Source organism: Symphalangus syndactylus, chromosome 10 (assembly GCF_028878055.3).
Source record: "Symphalangus syndactylus isolate Jambi chromosome 10, NHGRI_mSymSyn1-v2.1_pri, whole genome shotgun sequence".
In the NCBI taxonomy this organism is placed as follows: domain Eukaryota; kingdom Metazoa; phylum Chordata; class Mammalia; order Primates; family Hylobatidae; genus Symphalangus; species Symphalangus syndactylus.
Window position 1 is genome coordinate 11,148,864 of NC_072432.2, and position 24,106 is coordinate 11,172,969.

Below are 24,106 nucleotides of genomic sequence, written 5' to 3' on the forward strand. Positions count from 1 at the left end.
ATAAGCCAGGTGTGGTGGCGGGCACCTGTAATCCCAGCTACTAGGGAGGCTTAGGGAGGTGAATCACTTGAACCCAGGAGGCAGAGGTTGCAGTGAGCCGAGATCTCACCACTGCACTCCAGCCTGGGCGACAGAGTAAGACAACATCTCAAAAAAAAAAGATCCAAGGGAAACATCAAAGTAACACTTCACTTTTATGAAGGAAATAAGTGATGGTCAGGCAGTCTTCTGGGCATAACAGAAACCCAGAATCCTTCAGCCATAGTCAATGTCAAGGCCAGGTGCCGCGGTTCATGCCTGGAATCCTAGTACTTCGGGAGGCTGAGGTAAGAGGATTGCTTGAGGCCAGCCTGAGCAACACAGACCTCCATTTCTACCAAAAAAAAAAAAAAAAAACAAAGCCAGGCCTGGTGATGTGCACCTGTAGCCCTAGCTACCTGGGAGGCTGAGGTAGAAGGATTGCTTGAGCCCAGGAGGTCAAAGCTGCAGTGAGCTATGTTCGTTTCACTTTACTCCAGCCTGGGTGATGGAGTGAGACCATGTCTCAAAAAAAAGCAAAGAAATGTCAAAGTCATAGGGAGGGTAGGATTATAGAATTTATTCAATTACACAAACTTACCCTCCCAGTCAGGATTATTAGGGAGCCATTCTGTGTGTTTATTGTACTGGACTGCACTGCAGTGGCACTGTACAATCACATGCTGTTTAAACTGCATCACGTATCTTATTCTGAGACGTAGATCCAAGGGACTGTTGACTCCAAAATCAGTCCCCATTAATGGTAAAGAAATACATGGGTATTATGGGTATTGCTTTTTAAAGCTCTAGAAATGCTTTAACTAGAGGTAGCATTTTTAAAGTATATATCTGGTATTTTCAAGGTAGCTCATGCCTTGAAGCAGATGAAACTCATTTATGTAGATTATTCTGATGTTCTAAAAGAAAATCAGCCGTTGATGCTTTATTTACCTTTGAAATCAACTTCTAAGTCCAGTTGTTAACAATACCTGAGTCATTTATTTTATATATAAAAGGTGCTTATTTAGTAATAAGACAAATTGTCATTTATGGTTGCCTTATTAGACTATAATGCTTTTCATTATTTTAATAAACTATACAGGTAGTTCTGTGGACGTATCCTTTTTTTAATAATGGCTATTTGTAAATCTTTCAGAACCTTCTGAGGAAAGGAGGCCATACAGAAATTGAACCTCAGCACTTCTGTCAAGCTTTCCACAGAGAGAATGATACACTAATCATCATCATCAGAAATGAAGATATATCATCACATTTGCATCAGGTAGGTTGGAAATACCTTACAAAGAAATGTATTCCAGGCACATAAGTTGTTCTGTAGTCAAACTCATCCCTCTTTATGTAGAAGAGAAGCTAACAGACACATTACTGTTGGGCCTCTAAGTGGGAAGATAGTGTATTATAGAATACTGCAATATTACCAAGTTATTTGTAGGGCAGATAGTTAAAAAAATCCTATTAACTAAGGGAGACTTAGGTGAGAGATTGCTAAATTTTTTCATCTAAGATATAAATCTGCATCACTTGATGTCTAACCATAAGAAATCTTGCCTTCAAAGACCTTTTGAAAATTTTCTGAACCATTATATTTACCAGCTAGTTGAATCAAAGTAATTGCTTGTCTCAAGAAGACCCAACTATGGACAAAGGTTGGGTGCATAAACCTGCCGTTATCAGCAGGCAGTCATCCATGCTGGCACCGAGGGGGCTGGAGACGAATGACGGTGAAGTGAGGTGACTTGACTGGTTACTTTGCGGTGCCCACAACCTCAGATGTGTACTCTTCCCTCATGATGTATTATTTCCAACCTTTGGGAGTTTGAGACCTTTTTTTAATGAACTAATTTTGATGAGTTTGCAGCCCCCGGTGATGATGAGCTCAGTTAATATGCCTCATGCAGGGCAGAATGACCAGTTGGTCATCCAGGTTGAAATATTTTCAGCTGTTCCTGAACCTTGAATCTCTTGGATAGAAAAGCAAGGCAGTGTCTAAGAAAATGTGCTCAGTGAGCCTCTCTTCACGGGGGTCCTTTTCGTGTCATGCAGATTCCTTCTTTGCTGAAGCTGAAGCATTTCCCCAGTGTCATCTTTGCTGGAGTAGACAGCCCTGGAGATGTTCTTGATCACACCTACCAAGAACTGTTTCGTGCAGGAGGCTTTGTGATATCAGATGACAAGATATTAGAAGCTATAACATTAGGTTGGTCTTTATTTTCTTTTCCTGTTTCTTTGAAGTCAGATCAACTTCTCACCCAGTGACCTAAATACTGTTTCATCCAAAAGAAATGATCAACTCTAAAGAATATCAGTTACCCCTACTGAGGGTACTGTGTTTGTACACAGAACTCTAGTTGCTGGTGACCACTCCACTGTGTTCGTGCCTACAGTTATCTCCCACCGTAGTGTGAGCAGGTGGGACCAGGCTGAGGGGCTGGTGAGAGCAGGATGCTGCCCAACCACATAAGCGACAGTGGTGGTGTGTACTCAACCATGGGTCTTAGTCTGTTTTTTTCTTGTTTTACAAATAATAATCACTGGGCTTGGCATGAGCCAAAAGTACCTTAGACTTGTCATCTTCTCTTGCTACGTTTATTGTTTTGTAGTTCAACTGAAGGAAATTATCAAAATCCTGGAAAAACTAAATGGAAATGGAAGATGGAAGTGGTTGCTTCACTACAGGGAAAATAAAAAGCTAAAAGAAGATGAAAGGTAAGGACTTGCTGTCTGTATGGTTCCTCCTGCCCTGCTGGGAAAGGAGAGAAACACCTCGTGTTCCATGGGCTCTAGCGTAGTGCTGCAGTGGAATGGCCTTCATCAGTAAAGAGCTTGAGGGCTGCTGGCTCTGTATTCAATGAAGGAAGCTATGTGCTGTGACCATAGCCAACAGTATGAGGCATGTACTTATCTAGACTAACAGAAGTAAGGGAGTCAAACTTAGCAGTCATGAAATGTCCATATTCTATTTAAGCCCTACTACTACAAACTGTAAAAAATATATGGAACTTATACCATTAATGCTTTTTTGGATACTTATAAGTTGCCACCATTTTAAGGAGAATGGAAAAATTAAGACCACAATCTATCCTTAATTCAATTGTACCCTAAAAGAAGAGGCTTATAAATACTCGAACTTCACTAAATCTAAAGCTGTAATTTGTAAAAGAAAAAAATACATGTGTGATTCCTTGGCGGAAGAGAGCTGGGGCTGAGAGATTCCTCCATATTCTCACAAGCAGGACCAATTGGAAAAGCAGACCTGACAAGCCCTTGTGAAATGAGGATTTCAGGCACTGTTAGGTGCATCCATTATCTCATTCAGACTTCATCCCCAGGAGCTAGATAGCAAATCCTCGCTTTTATAATGCAGAGCTGAAGCAGAGTAGATGACAAACATGACCAAGGTCAAACAAGTAGTAAGTTTTGAAGCTGGGTTTCAATCCCAGAAGGAGGAAACGACTGTTAGCTGCATGTGACCTTTGAGGAACAGAATCTCAGAAAGCTTTTCTCTTGAAGTGGAGCTAGCAAAGGAGAGAAGGAGCAGAGGTTTCCTTGGCAGGAAAGGAGGGTGCAAAGGCTTCAGCAGGTCCAGGGTGTGACCAGTTCACAGTGGACTTCAGTAACCAGCACTTTAGGGGAAAAACGTCAACTTCGGTAAGTAGAGAAGCACATTTAAGGTTCTGACGTACCACAGCACACCTATAAAATTAATAAGCATAAATTAATCTAGCACTTCCAGGGCTTTGGGTAGAGAAAGTCATGTCACTTAACGACGGGGATACAGCCTGAGAAACGTCATAAGACGATTTTGTCTATGTGCAGACCTAGAGTGTACTTACACAAACTGACATGGCAGAGCCTACTCCTAGGTTGCAAACCTGTACATGTGACTGTACTGAATACTGTAGGCAGATTTAATGCAATGGTGGTATCTGTGTGTCTAAACACAAAAAAGGTTCAGTAAATTACAGTATTATAATTTTACGGGACCACCATTGTATATGTGGTCCGTCATTGACTGAAACATCATTATGTGGTACATGACCATACTCACTGCTGTTGGCGCTGCAGTATGCTCTTCAAATTATACCACTCTGGCATTATGTAACAGGCATTATGTATTATTGAGAACTCATTAGAAAACACTTCATATCCTTTGACCTTTTGTGGAATTTACCCAGAATTCTAGGTGGTTATCAGTCATTGCAAAACCAACCTCAGTTCCATCCCTAGGAGGGAGATATGCAGACTACAGTTAAATATTTTAAAGTTTATACAAAATAATGCCCACCCAAAACTTACACAATAGAAGCATGTAAAAAGTTTCTATTCATAGAAAGAAGGATGGCATAAAAGCTGGTATCATATAACTGTGTTCAGTATGATGTCATAAAAAATTTATATAGGAAAAAGTGAAAGGAAATTAATTCATGATGTTAAGAGTGATTATCACTAGGGTTATGGGAATGGGTGTGATTTGGGTTTTCTCCAACAAGCATGAGAATGTAAGTGATGAGGACTAGAAAGATGCAGTCGAGCAGAGACAGAGATGCTAAAAATTTAAACATACTGAGTTAACACATTTTCCTAGTAGTGATAGAATTTTCAGGGAAGCAAGAAACCAAGAAAATTCTGGCTGCTACCTAATTTTAATGAGGTTGGCGATTATATGCCCACAAGGTATGAGAAGCATAGATGTGTATTGCTCTACAAATATACAATGCAATAAGGCCCACTCGAAATTCATGAAAGGCTTGCCAAGCCACATGGCTTGATTGGTCTTAGGTAGATGCATGATGTCCCTCTTAGAATGAGGCCCATGTTTAAAATCCACATTTACAAAAGGAGTAGGTACAGTTGTGATGTTTTGAGGCAACCAAAGTGTGTCATGAAAAAAAACGTCAAGAAGAAAGGCAGAGGAACTCATGAGTTTGAATGGTTAAACTGAAGGCAAGAAAAAGTCCTAAGAATAAAACTGAAAATTAATATTTTAATATGCCTATGTATCTTCCACAGAGTGGATTCAACTGCACATAAAAAGAACATAATGTTGAAGTCATTTCAGAGTGCAAATATCATTGAATTGCTTCATTATCACCAGTGTGACTCTCGATCATCAACAAAAGCAGAAATTCTGAAATGTTTGCTAAACCTGCAAATTCAGCATATTGATGCCAGGTTTGCTGTCCTCCTAACAGGTAATTCACAGGTGCATTTTACTCAGTTAATGCCAAAATTGGTCAGCTCTAGGAATGTCCAAGTTAGATACCTAATGAAGAGTATCAGGTATCTAAATGACTTGGCAGGCCGGGCGCGGTGGCTCATGCTTGTAATCCCAGCACTTTGGGAGGCCGAGGCGGGCGATCACGAGGTCAGGAGATCGAGACCACGGTGAAACCCCGTCTCTTCTAAAAATACAAAAAATTAGCCGGGCCTGAGTGGCGGGCACCTGTAGTCCCAGCTACTCGGAGAGGCTGAGGCAGGAGAATGGCGTGAACCCGGGAGGCGGAGTTTGCAGTGAGCCAAGATTGCACCACTGCACTCCAGCCTGGGCGACAGAGCGAGACTCCGTCTCAAAAAAAAAAATAAATAAATAATAAAAAATAAAAATAAATAAATAAATAAAAAATAAATGGCTTAGCATCCCATAGATACCAGAATCACCCAAATTTGCTGATGCTAAAGCCCTTATATAAAATGTAGTATTTGCAGGTAACTAAATCCTCCGATATAAGTAAGTCAGCTCTAGATTACTTATAATACTCAATACAGTGTAAATAGTTATACCGTATTATTTTTTAAATCAATACTGGGGCTGGGCGCAGTGGCTTACACCTGTAATCCCAGCACTTTGGGAGGCCGAGGCGGGCGGATCACTTGAGGTCAGGAGTTAGAGACCAGCCTAGACAACATGGTGAAACCCCATCTCTACTAAAAATACAAAAATGAGCTGGGTGTGGTGGTTCATGCCAGTAGTCCCAGCTACTTGGGAGGCCGAGGCAGGAGAATGGCTTGAACCCCAGAGGCAGAAGTTGCTTTTAAAAAATTTGTGGGGCAGCCAGGCACAGTGGCTCACGCCTGTAATGCCAGCACTTTGGGAGGCTGAGGCGTGGATCACTGAGCCCAGGAATCTGAGGCCAGCCTGGGCAACTTAGCGAGACCTCATCTCTACAAAAGTTGGCAGGTGTGGTGATGTGTGCCTATAGTCCTAGCTACTCGGGGTTAAGGCAGAAGGATTGCTCGAGGCTGCAGTGAGCCGTCACCACACCACTGCACTGTAGCCTGGGTGGCAGAACAAGACCCTATCTTAAAAAAAAAAAAATGTTAAGAAAAATTTACGTAAAGAACCATAGTTATCATTTTTCAGGGATTTTTTTCAGTACTTTCCCCACCACCCCCGATAGAGGCATCTATTCCCAAAGCTTCAAATCTTTTCTTAGCTTGGAACCCAACACCTTTTCTCCCCCTACCCCCGACATGAGGAAGTTCCACAGATTTTTTAAAATAAAAAACCAGGTCCTGTTATATAAAAGTACATTAATTATATTAACCAAAAGTTTTTTTTTTTTTTTTAACAGACAAGCCTACTATCCCCAGAGAAGTCTTTGAAAATAGTGGAATCCTTGTTACAGATGTAAATAACTTTATAGAAAACATAGAAAAATTAGCAGCTCCATTTAGGAGTAGCTATTGGTAAGAACACTTTTTATGTAACTTTCCCATGTGAGCTGGAGTTGTTAATGGCAAATATTGACATCTGTGTCTAAGGGAAACAGTTGGGAAATTGTTGTTTACGTATTTCATGCTATAAATTTAAAGTGTTTAGGGGTGGAATTGCTATTTGGCATAAATAGGAATTCCTAAATTATCACTAAATGAAGTAACCATCTACTAAAATTACCTATTTTATCTAATGTGCATTTTCACTTGCTGTTAACTTGGATTCCCAGTACAGAACATAATGTAACCTTAGAATGCATAGGAGTTTTCCCCATTAGAGCATCCCGCTTCTAAAATATTTCTTGTTCATATTATTTTAAGAAGTTCTTTATCAATTTTGTGTTTCTTCAGGTGACTCAGCTACAGCCTGCCTGGATATGGATGATGCCAATAAAAAAAAAACTTGTGAACATGTGAATACAACATGTGAACAGTCTTACATTTGAAAAATCAATGTTCTACAACTTGGAAATTTCACTTTTTATATTTTGCTGAAATATGTCACAGTGATGCGCATTGTAGTTGTCTGTTAGCTTTGGGTTGCAGTGCTAGATATTGTTTTAAATTATTCTCATTTTAAACAAGATGCCTTCTAAGCTATTGAGATTAAAAATAATTTTACGGCCGGGCGCGGTGGCTCACACTCGTAATCCCAGCACTTTGGGAGGCCGAGGCGGGCGGATCACGAGGTCAGGAGATCGAGACCACGGTGAAACCCCGTCTCCACTAAAAAATACAAAAAATTAGCCGGGCGTGGTGGCGGGCGCCTGTAGTCCTAGCTACTCGGAGAGGCTGAGGCAGGAGAATGGCGTGAACCCGGGAGGCAGAGCTTGAGTGAGCCAAGATTGCGCCACTGCACTCCACAGCCTAGAGCGAGACTCCGTCTCAAAAAATAATAATTTTACCACGTGTTTACTTAGTTGGAGCAAAAATAAGTCTATTTTAACAAATAGCTTTGTTTTTGCATGCTAATGTCAGAAAGGCATACGATGCACATTATGCTGTTTTAAAGGTTTTACCACCCTTGTAAAAACTATAATCTTAAATGGTTTTATTTGCTGTTATACAAACAACACTACATAAACTTAAAACATTTTTTCCTAAATGGTACAAATTTATAAACTATCATTTTTCACTTACGGTATTTGTAAATACTACACTACAAAAATCAGCTTTCTGAGAAATAATCATTTATTTATGATATTGAAAATTTCTACAGTAAAAACTCAAAACCAAGCAAAAAACATTTGTAAGATACATGGTATCTATTTGGAGCAAAGGTTTTTGTAACTAATTTGTTTCATTTTTTAAATAAAGACAACTAAAAATCATCCCTTTCTGCAGTGATTTTTATAGCAGAAATGGACTCATCTGGAGTGTTCTGGCAATTTTTAGGCCATTTAGCAGAACAATAAGCTTCCAGAGGAAACCTACACTTCTTCTATCCTTTGGGCCTGGCCTGTTCTGTTTCTGGGTTCTTTCCCCAGTCAAGTACACTGAGTAACAGCTTGAAGAATGGCAGTTTCACCTGGCCTTTACAGGGAAAAACTTCTTTCAGAAGTTATTAAGTCGCTTTTTATTATTCCTCAACAAAAGAGCTTTATTTTCTCATGAGTAGGTTTTACAGTTTTAATTGTTGACAATTTTTCAGTTACAAATAGAACCTCAATCATTTCATTTTTCCAAGGACAAGAATCTATTAAGGGAACCATTAACTATTCAGTACAGTGAATTACTTTCAAATCACTAAGGAAAAGGAAAATGAGCAGTTAGTTATGAGCTGCCAAACACCTACCTGCCTGAAGTACGCACCTTTCAGGTTGGACCTAATAACACTGGCCTCCCCTTGCTGAAAAGCCTTCCACCACCACCCACGAGGCCATCTCAGTTTCCATGCTACCTTTTCTGTAACTCTACTCATAACCAAACTGTATCATGTGTTCACCAAACTGAGTTATCCCAGTAACTACCATTATCATCTTTGTCTCCACTGGCCTGACACACAAGGTATTCAGTAAATACGTTGAATGAAGAATATGAAGATGCGTGGTTTTTTTTTTTTTTTTTTTCCACTTCTAACCCAGCTTGGGCCTTTGCATGGTTAGAGAAAAAGGCTTGCTGGGACTTCAGATAATTTTATCATACAGGTGAAGCAGTGGTTCTCAACATCTGGAGACATTTTTGGTTGTCATTCCAGGATGGTGCTGTTGCCTGCCATCTAGTGTGTGGAGGCCAGGGATGCTGCTACCATCAACCCTACAATGCACAGGCAGGCCCTTTCAACAGAGAATGATCCAGCCCAAAACAGCAACTGTGGGAAGTCGAGAAGCTCCATCATTTTGGCAATCTGAATAATAGATTGCCAGATCTGTTATTCAGAATCTAAATCACCACCCTAGTTCCTTTAACATGTCATCTACCTTAGTCTGTCTCCTTCATACTCTGAAGAGTCAGTCTTTATCTGTGGTAAACAACAGCATCTGCAGTGAGGCTCATCACTGTCAGGGGAAAGGGCCTCATATGTAAATACTTTATCATTTCAATTACACAAAAACTATTAAAGCACCTATTCTACCTGACAGTTCACTTATTCCCTTACAATTGCTGCTATAAGCAAAATCATTAAACACTTTTTTCTGCACAAAGATTATCAGTCTAGTAATGGTACTGTGTCAAGAATAAAACGTGAGGCCTACTCACAGGGAAGCCAGACAACAGGACCTGCTGTGATCCTTCCAGATCAGAAGACACGTTTTCCGCTGCTGAGCGTTCTGGAATTGACTCCAGTGCTACTAAAGGAAGCTGTGACCCTTGCATTCAGGACACACAGACCAACACCAGGCAGTAGTTTCCAGAATTTGGCTTTATTTTGCAGTACAGAAATCATTTGGAGCCATTTTGAGACAGAAGTAGAGGCTCTGTCAAGTCAATACTGCATTGCAGCTTGGTCCACCGAAGAAGCCACGCCTGAGATACAAAATATGCGCTACACTTTACCCGTTTTATGTTCGCTTCCTCTCCCCTTTTCTCTCATCAACTTTATTAGGTTAAAACACCACATACGGGCTTTCTCCAAATGACTCCCTATGTGTGGGGGTTTGGTTAGAATTTTATGCCCACATAAACCAAACTTGTGGCTATGCTATTTGGGCCCTGCCATAACATTTGACATAATACAAAATATAAAGTCATAGGGAAAACTTCCGGATGCCGTCCCAAACCGTGGAATATTCAATTTAGAATCTCCTGAACCTCAAGAGGACAGATGGCACACAACCTGTATGGATCCAGCTCTTGAGCAGCAGAAGCACATAGCTACACTGATTAAAACATGAACTGTCTCAAGTTGTCTGTATCGGTATCCCAGTGTTTGTTTAAAACTGATCCTTCACTAGAAAAAAAAAGCCAGTTTGGTTAAATTGAATAGAATGTGGTAACTGCCAATGCTGAATAGCCTCTCCATGAAAACAAGTTAATACATAATATTAGAAAGATGAAGGGGAGTATTTACTGGCATAGCGCTCTTCATTCTCTCCATTTTCATTACAAAAGCAGGCCTTACAATATTGATTTCATTATCATATGCACTATTTGCCAAATTGTAAATGTGTCCTATTAGATAATAACATGTACTGCTGTTAGTCTTCCCCATAGATGTCATTCTTCTTACGCTTCATTTCCTCAAAGTCAAACTCTGATCCTGTCATCCTCTTATAGATGTTTTTAATGTCATCACACGTTGTCTCAAAATGAGTGGTGGCATCGTATGTGCGGGAAATAAAGATCTGAAAACAAAAATTAGAAAGACTTAAGACCATGGAGGGATGTCTTCCGGTGAAACCTGCCCATATCCTTTCACACTTGCATACTCACCTGGCTTTCTGTTCCCAAGTCTTTCGGTACCAGGAGGTCACTGATGCTAACAAATCTGGAGGGAGAGAGAATTCAGTCAGGTGAGCTGGTCCCACACCTGACCATGGCTCTGCCTGAGATCAACTGAGAGGTACAGATGAATCCCACAGAGCAGCCAGCGGCTACCTGCCTTGCCCTCACATTCGTCCCACCATGGAGCCACAATCAAAGGCCTCAGTTTGCATCTCGGCAGATATAAAAGAACACAACTCACTTCTGTTCAATTGGTTCCAAGAGCTCCAAAGCTGGTCTGATTTCCTTCTCGGGCTCCTTGGTTTCCACAGTTGTACTAACTATGGCAATGTACTTCCCTTGTGCTGCTACATTGTGCGCAAAGGAGATCATGCAGACGTAGATATCTAGAAACAAATGATACCAGCTCACTGCCTCAAGTGTCTCCATCTGGGACCCAACACACTCAGGTATCCCCCATATGTCATGAGGTGTGAGTTAAAATTACTCTCAGTAGACAAGATCATCTACACTGAAGTTCTAAATGGTGACGGAGTTGGATGTAAAGTACACAGATATTTAACAATAGGAATTTCTTTTAACCTACTAGAGATTAAGAATTTAAGTGGTAGCGAACTGCTGAACTTTGGAATGAGATCTGGTAACAGCTCTGTCATACCTAACTAAAAAACCTGCCAAACCATATTAACTATTCTGGGAGATTCTTCCATTCTGGACCTTGCATTTAGAAAGGTTCTGAATGGCTAAGAAAGGATGTACTTAGTACTGATGTCCTCATTTACTTTAAAGTAATGTAAAACTGCAGGATCCACATAAACCACTTTTGAGTTGGCATAACTGGATAGAATTCTCGATTAGACTTGGTCTGTATACCACTCATCCAATTAATTATGTAATTTCCAGGATAGAAAATCATTTGGATAGGAGAGCATCTAAAGACAAAAAAAAAAAAAAAAAAAAAGTATGGGACCTCCTTTATTATTTTTAGACTTGCAAGGACCCAGGACCTGCCTGGGAACCTTGTGGAAGATTAAGTCCAGTCCCTTTGTTCTACAGATCATCTTTTGTGATTGGTTTTTTTGTGTGTTTTAACAGTCTGGCTCTGTCACCCAGGTTGGAGGCAGGGATGCAATCACAGCTTACAGTAACCTCAAACTCCTGAGCTCAAGTGATCCTCTCCCGCCGCAGCCTCCCAAGTAGCTAGGACTACAGGTGTGTGCCACCATGCCTAGCTGTTTTTTTTGTTTGTTTTTTGTTTTTGTAGAGACAAGCTCTATGTTACCCAGGCTGGTCTTGAACCCCTGGCCTCAAGCAAGCCTCCTGCCTTGGCCTCCCATGATTTCATTTCTTATATGGGGAAAAAAAAATCGTAATACAGATAGCTCTTGCCTGTCCCATAAAGCCTGATTACCCTTTTAAAGCTGAATTTTAGATAAATAAAAAGATTTGGGGCTTCTAGTTGAAAGGAAAATGGGAACATCGAAGGGTTATGAACAACTGGCTAAGACAAGTAAGTTAGGACTTGCAATTTTAAAGCCATGTCCTGATCACAGAAATGAAAGGTGGACACTGCTAGAATCAAATGTAAGTACTACAGAAGCAGCTGTGTCATCAGCTCAAGAATATACACGGGTCAGTTAACTATTAAGCATAAACCTCCACAGGAACCTACTGTTAGAGCTGGGAGACCCAGGGTTCACCAAGCCCAGTCTGTTCACTCTACAGGTGATGGACACAAATCCAAGGCTGGTTCCAAGTCAAATCTGTCCACGTCAACACAATGCTGCTGGACCGGGAGGAGGTACAAAGATTTTTTTTTCCCCATATGTAAACCAAAGTCTGTTCACTAATACAACATACAAAATTAGGAATTTGGGATAAAACACAAAACAAATTATATCTTACAAAATTCTACCAACATCGGCTGGTCTTCAGACCTCACCTGACTTTCGATTGACTTGGTTCTGTGGAATAATGATCTGGCAGGAGTTGGCGTCATTGGTGTTCTTGATGGGGTGGCTGAGGATGCAAATGACTCTGATCACCTGGCCCACTTTTTCTACCCGATCTTTTACATAGCTGGGGTCACAGATGAGCTGCTTACAGCGAGCAATCTATAACAAAGCATTTAAGAAGACACTGAAGCTGACAAGGATATAGGGAAACACATCCCATGTTCATAGTTTGGAAGACTTAGTATTGTTAAGATATCAAAAACCATCCTAAAGTTCATATTGGTTCCCAAGGGATTGAATTCTGGAACAACCGAAACAACCTTAAAAGAAGAACAGCAAAGCTGGAGGACTCACTCACTAAAAAGCTACAGTGATCAATTCAGTGTGGTACTGGCATAATGACAAACATATGGACCAATGAAACGAGAAGAGAGCCAGAAATAAACCCTCGCATTCACAGTACACTGATTTTGGACAAAGTTGCAAAGACCATTCAATGAGGGAAAAAAAGTCATTTCAACAAACCGTCCTGGGAAAACTATCCACGTACAAAAGAATGAAGTTGGACCCTACCTGACACCATCCACAAAAACTAACTCAAAATGGAACAAAGACCTAAATGTAGTATCTAAAACTATAAAACTCTTAGGAGAAAACAGTGCAAAAGCTTCATGACATTGGAGTTGGCAGTAATTCCTTATATGTAAAACCAAAGACACAGGCAACAAAGGAAAGAATTCATGAAAACAGGATTTCATGAAAATTTTAAAAATCTTGTGCATAGCCAGGCATGGTGGCATGTGCCTGTAACCCCAGCTACTTGGGAGGCTGAGGCAGGAGAATTGCTTGAGCCCAAGACTTTGAGTCCAGTTTGGGCAACACACAGCAAGACGCTGTCTCTTTTAAAAAAAACAAACAAAAAAATTTTGCATCAGAAGACACTAATCAAGAGTTAAGGCAACTCACAGAATGAGAGAAAATAGCTGCAAATAAGGGATTAATATCCACAATATATCAAGAACTCCTAAAACAACAACAAAAAACCCTGATTCAAAAATGATCAAAGGGCTGGGCGCGGTGGCTCACATCTGTAATCCCAGCACTTTGGGAGGCCGAGACAGGCAGATCACCAGAGGTCAGGAGTTGGAGACCAGCCTGACCAACATGGAGAAACCCCGTCTCTATTAAAAATACAAAATTAGCTGGGCACGGTGGTGCACGCCTGCAGTCCCAGCTACTCGGGAGGCTGAGGCAGGAGAATCGCTTGAATCTGGGAGATGGAGGTTGTGGTAAGCCGAGATCACGCCACTGCACTCCAGCCTGGGCAATGAGCAAAACTCCGTCTCAAAAGAAAAGGGAAAAAAAAAAAACGAAGGACTGGAATAGACATTTTTCCAAAGAAGATATGTAAGTGGCCAATGAGCACATGCAAAGATGTTCAACATCACTAATCATAACTTCAGTGAGCTACTACCTCACAACCATTAAGACTGCTACTATCAAACAAAACCAAATTAAGTGTCAAGGATATGGAGAAACTGGAACTTCTTGTGCACTACTGACAGGAATGTAAAATGGTCCAGCCACTATGGAAAATAGTACGGCAGTTTCTCAAACATTAAAAACAGAATTACCATATGATCTAGTAATTCCACTTCTGGGTACACATCCAAAAGAACTAAATGCATGGTCTTGATGAGATATTTGTACACTCATTTTCAGAGTAGCATTATTCACAATACATTCACAAAAACATGGAAGCAATCCAGGTATCCATCAAAGGATGAATGGATAAGCAAACTATGGTCTATCTATCCATACATTGGAATATTACTCAGCCTTAAAAAGGAAATTCTCACACATGCTACAACACAGATGAACCATGGAGACATCATGTTAAGTGAAATAAACTAGTCACAAAAGACAAATACCATATTATTCCATTTATGTAAAATATAGTAGTTAAAATCATAGAGAAAGAAAGTAGAATGGTGCTTGCCAGTGGCTAGGAGCAGAGAATGAGCAGTTATTACTTAACTGTTAGTTTCCTTTAGAAGAGGAAAAGTGAGCACGGGCACAGTGGCTCACACCTATAAAATCCCAGCACTTTGGGAGGCCAAGATGGGTGGATCATTTGAGGTTAGGAGTTCAAGACCAGCCTAGCCAACATAGGGAAACCCCATCTCTACTAAAAATACAAAAACTAGCCGGGCGTGGTGGTACGCATCTATAATCCCAGCTACTTGGGGAGGCTGAGGCAGGAGAATCACTTGAATACGGGAGGCAGAGATTGCAGTGAGCCAAGATCATGCCACTGCACTCCAGCTTGGGCGACAGAGTGAGACTCCATCTCAAACAAAAAAAGAAGAGGAAAAGTGTTATGGAGATGAATGGTGGTTGTGGTGGTTGTACAACGATGTGAATATATTTAATACCACTGAACTGTACACTTAACAATGGTTAAGATGGTAAATTCTGGCCGGGCGCAGTGGCTGACGCCTGCAATCCCAGCACTTTGGGAGGCTGAGGCAGGCAGATCACCTGAGGTCAGGAGTTCGAGACCAGCCTGGCCAACCTGGTGAAACCCCATCTCTACTAAAAGTATAAAAATTAGCTGGGTGTGGTGGTGGGTGCCTGTAATCCCAGCTACTCGGGAGGCTGAGGCAGGAGAATCGCTTGAACTCAGGAGGCAGGGGTTGCAGTGAGCCAAGATCGTGCCACTGCACTGCAGCCTGGGCAACAAAGTGAGACTGTCTCAAAAAAAGATGGTAAATTTTATGTGTATTATCACAAAAAAAAATTGGAGGGAAAAAGACTAATATTCAGTGTCTATAATGTTTTAAACAGTATATAATGTAATTTTTCCTTGAATATAATCTGTTAAATCTTCATAATCTAGCGAATATAAAAGTCGAGGTAATTACTGAACTGTCGGTAACTACTGAAACTAGCTTTACCAATTATCCCTACTATTTTCTCCTTGAACAGATATATTAACTGTAAATCCTATTCAAATACTAGGAAAACTGTATTGCACAGTATTCAGAAGTATAAGTTTTATAATTGGGCAGATCAGGGGTCAAATCCTGGCTCTACCTAACCTCAAAGATTGTTGTTAGGACTAAAATTCAGCCATGTCCAACCCCTTGAATGCAATGACATTTTTGCTTATTTGTGGTGGCAGATATCACGAAATTATGCACAGACCCTTTTTCCAGCTATCATTACTGTTAGCATATTTTATGTGTGGCCCAAGACAATTCTTCTTCTTCCGATGTGGCCCAGGGAAGCCAAAAGGTTGGACATTAGTTAACCAAATGAAATGGTATAAAAAAGTCTGTCATCATAGGTGGGTGTCCTGACAAAAAATAAATGCTCAATAAATGTATTCTACATAGACTAAAATCCTTATCATCTTAAGGCTATGCTTCCTAAGAAAAACTTGAATTACATGATAAATGTATTATAGCCTCCTTCCCTTTCGTATCAAAGCCCTGAAGTTTCAGAAACACAATGAAACAAAAGAAAAATATACAGTAAAAATAACTTTGAGAAGACAGATTAAAACATTTATCCCTGGCTGAGCACGGTGGCTCACACCTGTAATCCCAGCACTTTGGGAGGCCGAGGCAGGCAGATCACGAGGTCAAGAAACCGAGACCAGCCTGGCCAACATGGTGAAACCCTGTCTCTACTAAAAATACAAAAATTAGCTGGGCATAGTGGCACGTGCCTGTAGTCCCAGCTACTTGGGAGGCTGAGGCAGGAGAATCGCTTGAACCCGGGAGGCGGAAGTTGCAGTAGCCAAGATCGCGCCACTGCACTCCAGCCTGGCAACTGAGTGAGAAGAAAAAAAAAAAAAAAAAAAAAAACACCATTTATCTCTATCTCCTAAACAACTATTATGCTGACAGTACAAGCAGTGTTACTGTCCCTGATGAAGATCTTCCAGTGGAACATGATGTGGAGATGGAAGACAGTGATACTGACGACCCCAACCCCACAAAGGTAGCTGAGTGAAGTCTGTTGGACCTGGATGGTAAAACAGTGCTATTTGTGCTGATATGCCTGAGAATTAAGTTAGCATTAACAAAACCTAATAACGTACATGTCAAACAAAATATGACTTCTTTTGTGCTTTGTAACTTCATTTAAAGCAGATAAGCCAATCACACTAGGACAGTCAAGATGAAACGGGGTTATAAAGAAGTTGCCTAAAATGGATGTTCAAAAGACCCAATTAAGTAACAGTCTAGAAGGCCAGGCACAGTGGCTCATGCCTGTAATCCCAACACTTTGGGAGGCTGAGGTGGGCGGACCACTTGAGGCCAGGAGTTCAAGACCAGCCTGGCCAACATGGTGAAACCCCATCTCTACTAAAAATACATAAATTAGCCAGGCATGGTGGCATGCATCTGTAATTCCAGCTACTCAGGAGGCTAAGGTAGGAGAATCACTTGAACCTAGAAGGTGGAGGTTGAAGTGAGCTGAGATCACGCCACTGCACTCCAGCCTGGGTGACAGGGCAAAACGATTTGATGTCTCAAATAAATAAATAAATAAATAAATAAATAAATAACATTTTAGTAGATAAAACATACAAATCTAACATCACCCAGCACAGGAATTTACATCCTCAAGTGTATAATGACTGAGGGCTGTGGGTGCAGAACACCTTGATTCCAATTCTACCTCAACCATTCATTGAATTGTGTGCCTTTGTAGATGTTTCTTAATTTAAGCCTCCAGGTATAACCTGGACATAATACTCGCCTCTTAGGATCCTTGTAAGGAATAAATCAGTTTGAAAATGTGCTTCACAAATTATTATCAGGCTTTTTTTGCCCTAAGTCAGTCCTGTATTTTCTCTCCCTTATTTATTGTCCCCTTACACCAGCTACCAAACTCTGATCTCAAACTTTCATTTCCAGTGAGACCTAAACAATTGAAAATGCCCCCCACCCCACCACCACCCAGGAGGTTGCTACATTCCCACACAACTTAATGTTAAAAAGATAAAGCTTAGATTTTTAGAATTCCAGTGAGACAGTAAAGCAGTGCACTTTGAAGTGCATCCTCTACTGCAAGAACTGTTGCAGATAGTAACAGTGTCAAATGGCAGAAGAATTAATTCATATGGTGATAAAGGGAAACGATCTTTTTTTTCCTTGTAATTTTTTTTTCAGCAGCATCCACCTCACCTAAGAGGTTTCAAGAAAATGCAGAGCCTTCTCAGACCTACTGATTAGAACATGCACTAGAACCAGATTAATGATGCTTTATATATAATTCAAATTTGAGAAACGCTGCTCAAAACCCCACCCGTGCAGGTGGCCAGCAAGTACAGTTCAATTTAAATGAAAATTTGGGAGACAGGCACAACGCAAACTCTATCAATACAGAATACTTACTATTTAGAGCTCACCCATAATGCATATTTCAATATTAAAATAATCAACAACTGACAACAAAAAAGATGCTTTTAAAACAAAGCACAGCAACTATAATTAGTCCTTAGTCACGATAAATACTAACTTCCCATACAAAAATCATATGCAACAGTGTCCACACCAAAATCAGTATTTAGAATACACAATTTTCTTCACAAGAACACAGTATTTTTTTTTTCATTTTAAAAGCTACTTACTTCTCCTTCAGATTTTACACCAATTACTTTTCCATTCTGCACAATGATTTCTTCAATGGGTTTATTCAGCATATAGGTACCTCCATAAATAGCACTTAGCCTGGAAAATTTTTAAAATCCCAATTAATAATATATAGTCGTTTCAACTGCTAAAGTCCCCTTCCTTAGATCTTAATGAGTTATAGGCAATATACATTTGTGTTCCATTTCCTTCTAGAAAGATGTCAGCTTAAAAGTGATTAAAGCATAAAAACAGAGTCAAAAACACAAACTGATAATCACAGTTATAAATACCGAGTCAAAAAAAAAAATCACTAACCAGGCACTTGTCTTTCAAGCTGCCCACTTGGCCCTCCTCCAAGTGTACTTTCTTTCCTTCCTTTCATTCCTGCTCTAAAGCTTTTCAATAAACGTCCACTCCTGCTCTAAAACCTGCCTCAGTCTCTCCTTCTACCTTATGCCCCTTGGTCATTCTTTCTTCTGAGGAGAAATGAATTGAGGTTGCTGCAGACCCGTACGGATTCATCTCAGCGCGGTAACATATTTTGGTGCCTGTGACTCGGATACATTCCACCAGTAACACATTTGGTGCTGTGTGACTCAGATACACTCCCTAGTAGTAAAAGACCTCTACACCTCATTTTCTTTGGCTGGAGGCGTTCAACCCCCATTCACGGTTTTCTTCTCCCCTTTCCACTCTCCCGCTTGCTCACCAACCAAGGAACAGTTCCTCTCGGCCGCAGCGGCTCTGCATCCACAGCTTATCCCTCCGCTCACCCCGATGGATGGCTCTTCGGGGTCCACACTGAGTAGACCTGAGACACTAATGGCCCTCCTGGACAGGAGACTCGCGAGCGTGGTGAGGCTAAAGCCTAAAGCCATGCGATGTCTGGGTTTTACTCTGCTTCTTCAACTAAAATCGGCTCTTTCCCAAAAACCCACACTGCCTACTCTCCTGTTTTTCCTTGTGTGTGTTCTAAAATGGCCTTGTGCAGTCGCGGGACTATCCACATCAGAGGCAAATCTGCCATTTCTCTGGATTCACATCCAGGGGAAGGGGAAGGGCAAGGGCAAGGCCAAGGGAAGGGATGACCAGTAATAGCTATATTAGTCTAATCCTCTGGCATATAAATAAAACTATGGACTTAAAACACCATCAGAAGGAACTGGAGGCAGTGGTTCACACCTAATGCCACCACTTCGGGAGACTAAGGCCAGCAGATGGCTTGAACGCACGAGTTTAAGACCAGCCTTGGCAACATGCTGAAACCCTGTTTCTACAAAAAATACAAAAATTAACCAGGTACGGTGGCACTCAGCTGTAGTCCCAGCTACCCAGAATGCTGAAGTGGCAGCATCACTTGAGCCTGAGAGGTCGAGGCTGCAGTAAGCCGTGATCACACCACTGCACTCCAGCCCGGGTAACAAAGCAAAATGCTGTCTCAAAAAAAGATAGTAATAAAGGGGGAAAAAAAGGCAGCACTGGAGAATGACTTAAAGCAGCAAAAACCAAGAGACTGAAGAAACTCTTGAAAGGAACCAACTGGGTGAGAGCTTTATGGAGTTTATATGGTTTCCCCCTCAGGCAGCAACTTCCCTAGTCCTTGCAACATGGCACAGCTACAACAGAAGCACAATGCCTGCAGTCCTGTTGATTTGAGATGTGACAGAATTTGGGGCGGCCAGAGGAGATGAAAATTGTAGGGGAAAATTTCACAAAAGAGGGATCCTCAAAAGAAGGAGCCAACAAATCTATGATAAAATCTCTTCAAATCCTTAACTACCTCCAGAAGTGCTCACACAGGAGGGAGAAGCCAAGGAATCCACCAGAAATAAACAGCTGAAAGGCTCAGAGGTTAGCAAAGATTACAGAGGATGGGCAGAAGAAAAAATGTGTTTGGAATTTAAAATTGCCATGTTCAAACGAGCTTGCTTACTCCAGAGGAGTAACGTTTAAGAATCAGCAAAAGGCCACTTGCGCGTGTGACGTCATGGCACCGTGCATGGCAGCAGCAGCAGCGCAGGTGGCAGGCCCGTGGAGCAGTGCTGGAGGAGGAAGTGGTGAGGTTGTTGCTCCCTCTGCGCCCCACTGCTGGCTCTTGGGGCGCAGAGAGGGGCCACGGTCTCTGTGGCTGCATCACACTTCCCTGCAGTCCCCTCCATGTTCCCCTGCGCCACTGCTCCCCTTCCTAAGGCTGCCACTTACACCGGGGACTGTGGAAATAATGGATCCCTCAACCTGGCTCATCAACAGAGCAGATGAACAGACCATTTATCAGCAACTACAAAGAAGCTATTTCTTGTCACAAAAGGGCTGCGGCATATCCTTCAGAAGCCGTGAAGCTGACAGTCTGGGCAGGCTCATTTTTCACTGGAATTGCAAAGGGATAGGAAACAGCGCCTCCTCATCCAAGACAGGTGGAAAAGGGCCCAGCGTGAAGAAAGATTGAAAGCCCAGCAGCACACAGGATGTAGCTGCCCATCTCACAAACCCTCTGCTGAGGATGCAGAGGGCCAGAGCCCCCTTTCTCAGAAGTGCAGCCCTTTCACAGAGGAGTGCCTGCCTGAGATTCAAGGGATCTTTGACAGGGATCCAGACACGCTACTATTTTTACTTCAGCAAAAGAGTGAGCCAGCAGAGCCATGTATTAGAAGCAAAGGCCCGAAAGATAAAACAATTAGAGAGGAGCAGATTTGAAGAGGCATGTAGAATTCCTTGTGGCTGAGAATGAAAGATTAAGGAAAGAAAATAAACAACTAAAGGCTGGAAAGGGCAGACTTCTAAAAGGTCCAATAGAAAAGGAGCTGGATGTAGATGCTGATTTTGTAGAAAAGTCAGAGTTATGGAACTTGCCGCCACATTCAGAAACTGCTACAGCCTCTTTAACCTGGCAGAAGTTTGCAGCAAATACCAGGAAAGCCAAGGACATTCCAATCCCCAATCTTCCTCCCTTGGATTTTCCATCTCCAGAACTTCCCCTTATGGAGCTGAGGATATTCTGAAAGGATTTATAAATAATTAAAATGGAAGGCCATAGAAGAGAGGAGAGGAGGAAATAATGCGATAACAGTTAATTCAGCAAAAAAAATTAAAAGGGAAAACCACATAGAAGGGTAATCCCGGAAATGCTTCATATGGCATACTGTGGGAGAAGAGGCATTGCCAGGACTTGCCAAACAGTCACTGTGAAATGTATCTGATTCACTGACTCAAGCTAATGATTCCAACTTAGTACACACTAAATTCATGGAGGTTCGGTTTCCCCAGATACAAACCAAATGGCTACATAGAATAATTTTTTCAAGCAACAATTACTTTTCTTGTCTTCAGGGTTAAAATGCATAAAAGTTGTGCCAGGCACGGTGGTTCACGCCTGTAATCCCAGCACTCTGAAAGGCCGAGGCGGGTGGATCACCTGAGGTCAGGAGTTCAAGACCAGCCTGGCCAACATGGTGAAACACTATCTCTACAAAAAATACAAAAATTAGCCAGGCATGATGGCAGGTGCCTGTAATTCCAGCTACTCGGGAGGCTGAAGTGAGAGAATCGCTTGAACCTGGGAGGCGGAGGTTGCAGTGAGCCAAGATCATGCCATTGCACTCCAGCCTGGGTGACAGACCGAGACTCCATCTCAAAACAGTCACTTCTCAAAAGAAGACATTTATGCAGCCAAGAAACATGAAAAAAAAGCTCATCATCACTGGTCATTAGAGAAATACAAATCAAAACCACAAAACCACGTGAGAAACCGTCTCACACCAGCTGGAATGGCGATCGTTAAAACGTCAGGAAACAGCAGATGCTGGAGAGGATGTGGAGAAATAGGAATGCTTTTACACTGTTGGTGGGAGTGTAAATTAGTTCAACCACTGTGGAAGACAGTGTGGCGATTCCTCAAGGATCTAGAACCAGAAATACCATTTGACCCAGGAATCCCATTACTGGGTATTTATAATACCCAAAGGATTATAAATCATTCTACTATAAGGACACATGCACACGTATGTTTATTGCAGCACTGTTCACAATAGCAAAGACTTGGAACCAACCCAAATGTCCATCAATGATAGACTGGATAAAGAAAATGTGGCACATATACACCATGGAATACTATGCAGCCATAAAAAAGGATGAGTTCATGTCCTTTGCAGGGACATGGATGAAGCTGGAAACCGTCATTCTCAGTTAACTAACACAGGAACAGAAAACCAAACACCACATGTTCTCATTCATAAGTGGGAGTTGAACAATGAGAACACATGGACACAGGCAGGGGAACATCACACACTGGGGCCTGTCAGGGGATGGGAGCTAGGGAGGGAGAGCATTAGAAGTAACTAATGTAGATGATGGTTTGATGAGCACAGCAAAACACCACGGCACGTGTATATCCATGTAACAAACCTGCACGTTGTGCACATGTACCCCAGAACTTAAAGTATAATAAAAAAAAAAGTATAAAATACGTTATGCATAATTAATCTATAATGCCATAAATGATAATGCAAAACTTAAATAATATTGTGGCCCGAGGGGCTGCCTTGTAATTGAAACATGCTTTCTTTCATGCATTGACTATATGCATTTTGTTAATGCGCATTTTGTTTAAATAAGTTGTGTAAGAGACACACCTTTCTAGATGAAACTATACATGTGTGCCACACTTTGCACTTCTCATAATGATCACCTCAAGACTATCAGGAGAAATATTTAAATTTCCATTTTATGAAGAAACAAACCAAATTATTAGTTATGCTTTTTTAAGCAAATTACCAGTTTACATAATTAATAAGGGTGCATTTTAAGTTCTTTGTTTATTGTATAATGTATCATTTAAAAATACCAAGGAGAAAATATCCTTTGCTTTAATGATGCATGAGTGGAAGTAATGCTAGTTTGCAGTATTTGATTGTAAGAAATCAATAAAGTAATTGTGTTTAAAAAAAAAATCAGCAAACAACAAAAGGAAAAACTAAAAAAGACCCACTTTAACAAAGTGTAAAATCCAGTCTCCACAAATGCAAGATGAACAGTCAATAATTTAACTGCCTACTCAAACCAAAACCAACTTTTCAGAGGAAGAATCCAGCATCTCAACAAACTATCGATTCATGTGTCCAGTATACAATCCAACATTACTAGACATGGGAAGAAACAGAAAACTGTGATCCAAAGAAAACAGAAAAACAAACAATAGAAACAGATGCCCAAATGTTAAAATACGCAGTTTAAAAGCAGCTATTATAAGTATGTTCAAAAATATTATGTGTTCAAGAACAAATATCCTTGTTCAAAGATACATATTCAAGGATAAATATGTTGTTATAAATGTACTCAAAAGAGTCAAGTAGGCCGGGCGCGGTGGCTCACGCTTGTAATCCCAGCACTTTGGGAGGCCGAGGCGGGCGGATCACGAGGTCAGGAGATCGAGACCACGGTGAAACCCCGTCTCTACTAAAAATACAAAAAATTAGCCGGGCGTGGTGGCGGGCGCCTGTAGTCCCAGCTACTCGGAGAGGCTGAGGCAGGAGAATGGCGTGAACCCGGGAGGCGGGGAGCTTGCAGTGAGCCGAGATCGCGCCACTGCACTCCAGCCTGGGTGATAGAGCGAGACTCCGTCTCAAAAAAAAAAAAAAAAAAAAAAAAAAATAAAATAAAATAAAATAAAATAAAGAGTCAAGTAAATACAGAACATCACAAAAATGAAAACTATAGGCCGGGCACGGTGACTCATGCCTGTAATACCAGCACTTTGGGAGGCTGAGGGCAGATCACAAGGTCAGAAAATGAGACCATCCTGGCCAACATGGTGAAACCCCATCTCTACTAAAAATACAAAAATCAGCCAGGTGTGGTGGCATGTGC

At 41.3% G+C, this 24,106-nt stretch overlaps 2 protein-coding genes and 1 pseudogene across 15 annotated transcripts in view; 2 read left to right on the forward strand and 1 right to left on the reverse strand.

The window, feature by feature from the left end:
• The window catches only part of TASOR2 (transcription activation suppressor family member 2), a 79,507-nt gene extending 71,423 nt beyond the window's left edge, over positions 1–8,084 (forward strand). For 9 of the 12 annotated variants that reach the window (XM_055296411.2, XM_063610016.1, XM_063610010.1 and 6 more), the window contains 6 exons: positions 1,175–1,300; positions 2,083–2,236; positions 2,640–2,745; positions 5,050–5,231; positions 6,612–6,726; positions 7,105–8,084. In XM_055296411.2, the coding sequence (XP_055152386.2) occupies positions 1,175–1,300; positions 2,083–2,236; positions 2,640–2,745; positions 5,050–5,231; positions 6,612–6,726; positions 7,105–7,108 (687 nt within the window). In that variant the 3' untranslated portion in view covers positions 7,109–8,084. Of the gene's footprint in view, positions 1–1,174; positions 1,301–2,082; positions 2,237–2,639; positions 2,746–5,049; positions 5,232–6,611; positions 6,731–7,104 lie in introns of those variants that run through there. The other 3 variants (XM_063610015.1, XM_063610013.1, XM_063610011.1) reach the window with 1 other exon arrangement.
• Positions 8,085–9,598: 1,514 nt separating this feature from the next.
• GDI2 (GDP dissociation inhibitor 2) overlaps positions 9,599–24,106 on the reverse strand; it is a 52,552-nt gene continuing 38,044 nt past the window's right edge. For all 3 annotated transcript variants that reach the window (XM_055296424.2, XM_055296422.2, XM_055296423.2), the window contains 5 exons: positions 18,241–18,340; positions 12,581–12,752; positions 10,880–11,024; positions 10,627–10,681; positions 9,599–10,538 (listed from right to left, as the gene is read on the reverse strand). In XM_055296424.2, the coding sequence (XP_055152399.1) occupies positions 10,392–10,538; positions 10,627–10,681; positions 10,880–11,024; positions 12,581–12,752; positions 18,241–18,340 (619 nt within the window). In that variant the 3' untranslated portion in view covers positions 9,599–10,391. The remainder of the gene's footprint in view (positions 10,539–10,626; positions 10,682–10,879; positions 11,025–12,580; positions 12,753–18,240; positions 18,341–24,106) is intronic.
• LOC129491847 (nuclear receptor-binding factor 2-like) lies at positions 20,390–21,263 on the forward strand (annotated as a pseudogene).